Here is a 9170-nt window from a genome sequence, read left to right on the forward strand (position 1 = left end):
CCTATCAGGGTCTGAAAGTCAGAAATCCCATTTAGTGCATTACGAGAGATGGTATAATATTGCTTTTTCAGCCTGTACTCCCACCCCTTTTGTCTCTAAATTCTCAATCGCCTATCCAACCTCACCATCATCCCCTTCCACCTCTATCATACACAACTGCTGAGGTTGATTTGGGTTTTCATATTCAACCTCAACTAATTCTCCACCATCCTCCAACTCAATTAAATAAAGTTGTTTGTATGGTTTACACCTATGTCCAGGAAGAAATTTTCATCACAAAAGTAACATAATCCCTTGAGCCTCTCGTCATTGAGCTCAGCAGGTGTGAGTCTTTTTCCTTTATTCCTAACGAACTGGTTAGAATTTCCAGGTAGGGTTTTATAGTTGTTTAGTTTGAAAACAGGTCTCCATTTGAGAAGTTAGTAGCTGGTTTAGAAGAATAATAGTAGTTTGAAGTATGGTTGTAGGCTGGTTTGGATTACTTTTGTTGGACTAGGTAGGCTGGATCATAGAGTCTGGCTAGATGATAAGTATGTGGTAAGAATATGATCTAAGGTCTTTAACCAATATCTCTAATCTCATGTTTGAGACTAGTAATAAAACAGCTTATGGCATTATCAGTGGATAGACAAAGTCTGGCCATGGCTCTATCAAATTGATTTTGGTAGTCTTCAAAGTCACCAGTTTGGTTTAACAGCTTAATCTCAGCTATGAGGTCATCATATTCTGCCCTAAAGTTATCAATGATTGCACATAGATACACCTCCCAACTAGGAGGTGTCATCTGTAACCTACTTTTTATATAAGCTTGATGCCATTCAATGGCAAGACCATCAAAATGAAGTGAAGCTACTTTAACCCTCTGAGAATGATGAATATTATCCATAGAAAAGAACTGTTCTATTTTATACAGCCAAGTTCTTAACGCAGTACCATCAAATTTGGGAAAATCAAGTTTACCTACTTTACGCAACATGCTTTATGTTGTTTGAGCAAGTGTGCTTGACTGAGTGTTATTGTTTGCTTGTGTTTCCAACTGCATTAGGAGGACCAGGAGTATTTCCAGTAGGTGTGCCACTAGTATTGAGTCCAGCATGACCAGAAGTGCCAGGAGTATTCCTCAAAATTCTAAAGGGCCCGGTCGTTGGAGAATAATCTTTCTCTGCTATGTTATTGTCCTTATCATTCCTTTTTTGAGCCATGAAAGATTCCTTAAGCTCTTTCATAGCCTTATCTCTAGCTTCTTCCATTGAATCCTGCTTCATTGTGATGTTCGCTAGGGCCAATGGAATTTTTGCTAGAACATCAGTAATGGTTGCGAAATCAAAAGCCGTATCCACAGTGCAAGGATACACTACTCTGATACCAAATGTTGAGTTTTGAAAAAGAACACTTGAAGAACAAGTAAAACTAACAGATAGAAAACTAACAAATATTTTCGATTGATAATGAAATAAAAGAATTACAGAGGATAAATAGAGCTGGACAGGCTCTGCAAAATTGTACGAAAATCATGGGCAGCTGGCCCTGCCAATAACAACCTGGCAGTGGACTGAATCTGCTCAACTATGTAAATCCCGAGAGTCTAATTGACAATATGAAAACTATAATTTAAAAAGCATAAAGGACTCAATTGACATTATTGATACTACTTATAGAGCCCGTTTGGCTTAGCTTATAAGTTGCTGAAAACAGCTTATAAGTTGTTTTCAATTTTTTTTTGAGTGTTTGGCTGACCAGCTTATAAGTCATTTTGTGCTTAAAATAAGCCTAAAAAATAAGTTGGGGCTTATAAGTTATTTTCAGCTTATAAGCTGCTTGTTTTAAGCTAAGCCAAACGGGTCCATAGTCTCTAACTTAAAACGACTACCTATAAGCACGCAAGCTCAGGGTACCACTCCAATGCATAAGCGACACATTCAACCTCTGTAGATTAAGATTAATTAAACAATTAATTGTCTTGTAGAACTTCGGCTTCACCACTTTGCTCAAAACATATTTGCCTATTTAGGACTGTTTCATTTGACCTTTAATTTCTCTTTGGCTTCCTTCAAATCAGCCTAATTGTAATATTACTAATATTGATGGTCTTTAATAAATAATTCGGTATTCGAGAAATACCGTATTAATGTCTCGTACGAATTCAAACCTAAATATCATAATTTTAAAATTTTACTCAGAAATATGTGTCGAATACCTAATTACCAAAGTTTTTAATTCGATTTAGTAATTTGATTTTCGATAATTTGTGCCCAATCCAAAATATAAGTACTAATATTAAACTGATAAAACATGAATAATGAAGGGAAATTTTGAGATACTAAGTAGGCGTTTGGCCATGAGTTTTGGAACCATGGTTTCAAACCAGCGTTTGAAATCATGATTTCAACTTTTTAAAATATAAAATTTAACCCACAAGTTTATATTTTGTAAAAAAAGACCTATAAGTTGGTAGATGTTTTTAACAATTACCCCCACCAATCATTTACCAATCTCATTAATTTCCACCAAGTTTTATTTATGTCTACCAACCTTTTAATTTTGTAAAAAAAGACCCATAGTTTAATTTTATTTATTGAACTAAATTTTGATCAATTGTTGATGTATTTTAAGAAAGGTCTTCTAGTATTGATTTTGAGCTGATTGTTATGATTCAGCGTATTAATTTTGTTATGAATTATGACATGCTCATTTGGTAAGATTATATAAGAATTGAGAATGTTTTGATAGTTTTCTCAACTTATGAAATTTTTATTTCTATAAGAGTAAAATACTGATTAAAATATCCAAATTACATGTGATTTCAAATGTATGAATTACATGATTAAGAGCCCGTTTGGATGGGCTTATAAGTTGGTCAAACCAACTTATAAGCCCTTTTTAGCTTATTGTAGTGTTTGGCTACCAACTTAAAATGCCAAATTTAAGCCAAAAAGTGCTTAAAGTCACCCAAAAATGAAAAGTTGGGAATCCTAACTTTTTTTTTTGGATGGCTTAAAGCCATTTTCGTTGACCATGAAAATTACTTTTATATCCCTTATATTTTATTTTAATTCCTAAAGTACCCTCTCAGCTAAAGCCTTAGAATTCACATTTGTTCCTCATTTCTTCTACAATGCAGCCTCCACCATCGCTGTTCATATCTTCTACAACAACCAGCCTCTAAAACGGGCTCTTTCTTCACTCCCCCCCCCCCCCCCCACTCACTCTCTTTCTCTCTCTATCATAAATCTACAACATTGTCGCTAAGAAAGCTTCATCTGATTACTCTGCTTGGGCTGCTAAACAGACTTTCAATCTTGGTGACTGTTTGAGTAAATTTTTTGAGCACCCTTTTTGGTCTTTGTTAGTTCTTAATTGATGGGTCTAGCCAAATCTGTATGGAACTTCTATTATTTGATACTCTAATTAACTTTTCCTAATGTTGCTGAGTTTTTGAGCAGTTTTAGGGAGAGAGAGATAGGAGGCTGATTTTTTATTTTTTTTTTTGGATAAAGATTGCTCCTTTTTGGATTATTATGAATGGTGGAGCTGAATCTGCTTCTATTTTTTTATTTTTTTTTTGGTTTTGAAATCAAGATTACTCCCTTTTGGATTATTATAATTGAAGGAGTTGAATCTGCTTGTGCATTTTGGGGAGATAGACTTGTTAATAAAACTTATAATCTTGGCTATTAGTAAAACCTGGAGCTACTAGAAATGATAGTTAGAAAGGTTCTTGATAAGTTTAGTAAAGAGGATGTGAGAAAGATGAGGGAAATTTTGATTGATGTTATGCCTAAGTATTTGTATGCAAGATCTAATCAGGGATTAGGGAGTAGTAATGATGCTTTTGATATTGCTATTGATGAAGTTTTGAAGAGATTCAAGCAGCAAAGGGAACAAAAACAAATCTTGGAGTCAACAAGAAAAGATGAAAATTCTATAGAATAAAGCAAGACGAAAGTACATTACATTACTCAACAGGACCTTTGATCCCTCATTCTTTTTCTTTAAAGCGATTATTTTTGTTTTGTTTATCTATATAAATTCAAAGGGGGATGCATAACTTAGAGAAAAAAAAGATATTAGCTGAATAAGCAATTGCATTTTGTTACATGTAAATTTTCATCATTGATATAAATGTTACATGATACTTTGCTGAATTAATGTCCTTGCAATTTCAGTAGTAGAACTAGAATGTACAAAAAGACTTTTTATTAAAAGCATTATGAAACAGGGGGTTGTGAAATTATTAAAAGAAGATGCAGCTTCATATAATCTTGTGCAGGTTTAATACTCTAACTAGATTGAAGTTTCACTAGTTGGAATTTGGCAAGGCAATGAGTAATATGAAAATTCATAAGAGTTGTTTCTCTGTCATTTTGGTATGGCAGACACACGCCTGAACCCTAGCCTCTTACTAGTAATCGTAAGTGCAGTCGAAGCTCCTTCTATCCTATAATATACTGCTAAGGCTTATAATCCGGTGTATTACTTCCCTATCTTGCTATAGTTCTATGTAAAGGTTAGAAAGGAAATTGAGATTTTGCTTTTCAAACTCTGTACATATTTCAGAATCTTCTTAATACTATTCAGTAATATGTTTTACTTACTTATTGAAAGAAAAATCTGACATATCACTCCACCATCCCACAGATAATCAAGTGATTGAAGTCAGTTGATTACTAACGTTAAGCCATATACTTCCTCTTAACATTATTATTTATTATATATACTTAACATGACTACTTGCAGAGATTATAGAATTCTTGTTTCTGTTTGCTCATAAGATTAGACTTTCACCTAAATTGGAACCTGAGACCAATTCAACAATGCAAATATTCTTCTTCTGTTCATTTAATAACTAGTAGTAATAGATGAAGGGAGTTCCCAAAATGCACTTCCTACCGTTGCTCTCAACTTATATTCCGCGGAAGCAACTGCTGGGAAGGCAACACCAGTTCCATGTGCAGACAATAGCTTCAGGAGATCTTGTTCGAGCGCACTAAGGTCAATTGATCCTGATAGACCAAATAGAACCTGTCACATAAAAAGTTGTTAAGAAACACTGATAACAAATATCTTCCTTCTCCTCCCCTCCTGCTGACCATGCCTCATCCAGTAGAGATTACTTACAATAAGGGGTTGTTTGGTAGGAGGTAATAGAGAAAACAATATTGGTATTAGCTTGGTATTTTTTAATCCCTTGTTTGGTAGTGTTTTCAACCTATGTATAACTAATACATTTATTCAGTACTATTCTACACAGTATCTTGGTTCTAATGAAACTAACAACTAACAAGTGGAGTAGGCACATGACCAAAGAATATAAAATTACAAAAAACAATTAAAAATTTTAATATAATAAAGATGAAAGGCTTAAATCAAGAATGGCCCAAAGTTTGGAGTATGGATATGACTGCTGCGGCTGCGGCTTAGATATACTTATATACGTATACTTAATGTACATTGATAAAAATCATGTTATAAAATTTGTTTAAGATATACACAAACTGATCAATTTTTCTTACGAATCTTTTCTTTCTTTGTATGCTTGCTAGAAAAAAGAAAAAAAAATACAGTTTATACCTGCTGCTGCGGCTGCTGCTTCCACACTCCCTAACTTCAGTCACTTTAGCCACACTTTTGCTTGATCTGTGTACTCAACGTACCCGAGTGTATGAAATCTCTGGCTAGGTGCACAGAGTTGCGGTTTCTTTTGGTATCCATGATTGCTGTTGTTGTGTTGTTGATTGCTCATGGCACTTGTGCAGTGACACCAGTTGGGTGTAAATTATAGTTACTTTTGGGGTGGAGCAGAAGATTGGGAGGGAGCACAATAACTTAGTTTACATGTGCAAATAAACAATCCTAGAAAGTTGTCATAACTCATAAGTTTGTCTTTGTGAACCTTGAGAGCAGGATTTCTGAAGGTGATGTGTGGTCTATAATCAGGCTGTTAAATGTCGCTGTATTAATTGGCAGTGTTTGGCTAGTCTCCGACTTTTTGCTGGTAAAGATAAATCATTTTGAAAGTTCTCCATTTCTGTATGCTCTGGCTTCAATTAAATACCTCTGATGATAAAAGATAACATGTGAAAATTGTTGTTAACATTCAATTAAATAACTCTGATGATAAAAGATAACATGTGTAAATACCTATGTATGCTCTGGCTTCAATTTATTTCTCCTTTCTTCAGATTGTTTACATTCAATCATGCCGGAAACTAGTAAAGCACGAAGTAATGCTAAGTGGGATGATGATGCCAACATTAAATTTATAGATTTGTGTGAAAATGAGATTAGACAAGGACGTAGACCACACACTCATTTAAATAGAGATGGATGGAATAATGTTGTTGAAGAATTCAATAGAGCCACGGGAAGAAACTATGATAAAAAACAAATGAAAAATCATTGGGATAACATGAAAATAGATTGGATTCTTTTTAAGAAGTTGATGAGAGGGGAGACAGGTTTAGGATGGGATGCCACGAAAAATACAATTATGGCAGATGATGATTGGTGGGAGCGAAAAATTAAGGTACATCTCTCACATTTTTCTATATGTCTTTCTTTTTTCTTTCATTGTTAAATTGCTTGGTTAGTTTAAAGTAGTTTTGATTTTTTTGTTACAGGAGGATGATCGATACAATAAGTTCAGGAAAATAAATCTTTCACTTATATGGTATCGCTATGATGCGTTGTTTTCTGATATTGTTGCTACTAGAGAAAGAGCACGTGCAGCGAATCAAGAACAAATGTCTAGCATCGAAGTAGATCTTGATGAAGAAGGAACAAATAATATTGGTGGCTATGACAAAGAACACTTTATCAATCCTAGTGATGAAGGGAATGATGAAAGTGATGATATACAAAATGTGGATTCTATTATGTTTCCTAAGCCGTCACTTAAAAGACGAGGTTCAATTGATGATACTGGCACTAGCAATCAAGTCAAAAAAAATAAGGCAAAATCTGGTGTGGCATCATTGAGAGAGGATATACACTCTTTAGTGGAGTTTATGTCTAGTAAAAGCACTGCTACATCCCCTTCGGTAGATGATCCCGTCATCGATAAGTGTATGAATATGTTGGCAAAATTTTCTGATATTCCTCCTGGGAGTGGAAAGTACAACTATGTTTGCAACATGTTTCTTAAGAAGGATGTACGTCAACTGTTTCTTAAGATGGAAACTGATGAAGCTCGGAAATCTTGGTTGGAGTATAACTATCAGTTACACCTTGAGAAAATGGGCTGATTGCGTTGCTATGGTTAAATGTTTTTATTGTTTAATGTTCGAACATTATGGTTGTGCGTGTAAACTTTACTTATTGCTTGTTGTTTAGACATTGCGGTTGTATCCCTAAATCTTATGGTTGTATATGTAAACTTTATGTATTGTTAATGTTGTGTTGACGTTGTGGTTGTATCCTTAGACCTTATCGTTATTGTTGTTGTGTTGGCTTTAATGAATGTGGGAACTTTATGTATTGCTGTGGTTGTTTTTCTTTGATGGAATAGTAATTTGAGATTTACAATGTGATTTTCCGAAGATAGATATGAGTGCATTGAAACGATGGAGTTTTTAAAAAATCTTGAAATTGGGTTGTTGGAAAAACTTTCATTCTTTACTAATTTGAGTCATTTCCATTTTCAGTTAAATGGAGAGTTGGGATATTTGCAATGTGGTATCTCCTCATTTAAGTGATTTGTTAGATGACGAAGATCAAGAACTAGAAGAGATTCCGAGAGAGCAGAAGGAGTGGATGACTTTATGTCATATAACTAGTAAATACATTTTGATGTATTGTGAAAAATACCTATGCAAAGAACCTTGTCGTACATCAATGCGCTCTGGAAATGAGTTTATCCAAGAGATATTACGCGGAAATGAGACTCGTTGTTATGAAAATTTCCGACTGAAGAAGGCAGTGTTCATTGATCTATCCAATGACCTAACTGATAAATATGGGCTTAAACCCACTCGTGGAATGACTATACATGAAATGTTAGGCATATTCTTGATGACTTGTGCACATGGAGTTGAAAATCGAATGATACAAGATATCTTTCAACATTCTGGAGAGACAATTCATAGACACTTTCATAGTGTTTTAAAGGCCGTTTGCAAGCTTGCAAGAGATATCATTCAACCACATCCAAATTATAATGATGGTTGCGATGCTCACAAGCCATGTAAACAAAGATATCTCCCTTTCTTTAAAGTAAGTAACCCGTTTATGATAATTTGTTATTTTGCATTATATCTTTACTACCCTTATATAACAAAAGCTTTATGATAGTTTCTTGCCCCTTAGAATTCAACGAGAAAAAAATGGATCCCAAGTTTCTTATTTTACATTCACTTCTTGTAGGACTGTATTGGAGCAATTGATGGCACACATGTTAAAGCTAGATTACCGCAAGGTCAAGAGATACCATATATTGGACGTAAAGGTTATCCGACTCAGAATATTCTCGTCGTTGTTGATTTTAATATGTGTTTTACATTTGCATGAGCTGGGTGGGAAGGAGCAGCTTACGATAGTCGTATATTTGCTGAGGCCCTTCATAGAGAAGAGCTCAACTTTCCACATCCACGCGGAAACAAATATTATCTAGTTGATGCAGGATATTCACACATGAAAGGATACATGGCTCCACACAAAGGAAATAATGTAAGATATCACCTAGCTGAATTTCGCCGCAGTGCAACTCGACAATTGCGAGAGCCAAGAGGACGCATTGAGAAATTTAACTATTTACATTCTTCTTGTAGAAATGTAGTAGAGCGCACATTTGGCGTTTGGAAAGCAAGATGGTCTATTTTGAGAGACATGCCATACTATCACATTGACACACAAAGGGACATCGTACTTGCTACTATGGCCATTCACAATTATATTAGAAAGAAATGCAATGTGGATGATGCATTCCAAACAGCCGAAAATGAGAGCTATATTCCATCGGTTGATTCTAATGATATTGGCACAACTTCAAGAGCTAACAATGTAGATGTCGAAGATGTAGGAGAACAAAATGATGTCTATTGGATGGGGTTTCGTGATATGATTGCTAGTGACATTTCTAATGCTTGATGCTTGTATTATATGAATATTTTTCACTTCTTGTATTTATAGTGGAGTGCTTTCGGTTGTATTAGCACTTTTTATTTTGTGTCAAA

At 34.7% G+C, this 9170-nt stretch overlaps 1 protein-coding gene across 2 annotated transcripts; it reads left to right on the forward strand.

The window, feature by feature from the left end:
- Positions 1-3194: 3194 nt before the first annotated feature.
- Positions 3195-9170, forward strand: LOC132622434 (L10-interacting MYB domain-containing protein-like). Of its 2 annotated transcripts, XM_060337037.1 has the most exons (3): positions 3195-3314; positions 6183-6526; positions 6621-7361. In XM_060337037.1, exons 2-3 carry the CDS (start codon positions 6200-6202, stop codon positions 7242-7244), a joined length of 951 nt encoding a protein of 316 aa, XP_060193020.1. In that variant the 5' UTR covers positions 3195-3314; positions 6183-6199; the 3' UTR covers positions 7245-7361. The 2 variants fall into 2 exon arrangements, 1 of the variants encoding a protein (XP_060193020.1); XR_009575898.1 differs by lacking the exons at positions 6183-6526; positions 6621-7361 and adding an exon at positions 8766-9170 and having other exon boundaries at positions 3205-3314.

Source organism: Lycium barbarum, chromosome 12 (assembly GCF_019175385.1).
Source record: "Lycium barbarum isolate Lr01 chromosome 12, ASM1917538v2, whole genome shotgun sequence".
NCBI lineage: Eukaryota > Viridiplantae > Streptophyta > Magnoliopsida > Solanales > Solanaceae > Lycium > Lycium barbarum.

Excerpts from the sequence above, each read along its gene's own strand:
- LOC132622434 (XM_060337037.1), top strand. The coding sequence starts at position 6,200 with ATGCCGGAAACTAGTAAAGCACGAAGTAATGCTAAGTGGGATGATGAT. Across the intron at positions 6,527-6,620 it reads GGTGGGAGCGAAAAATTAAG|GAGGATGATCGATACAATAA; the intron begins GTACATCTCTCA and ends TTTTTGTTACAG.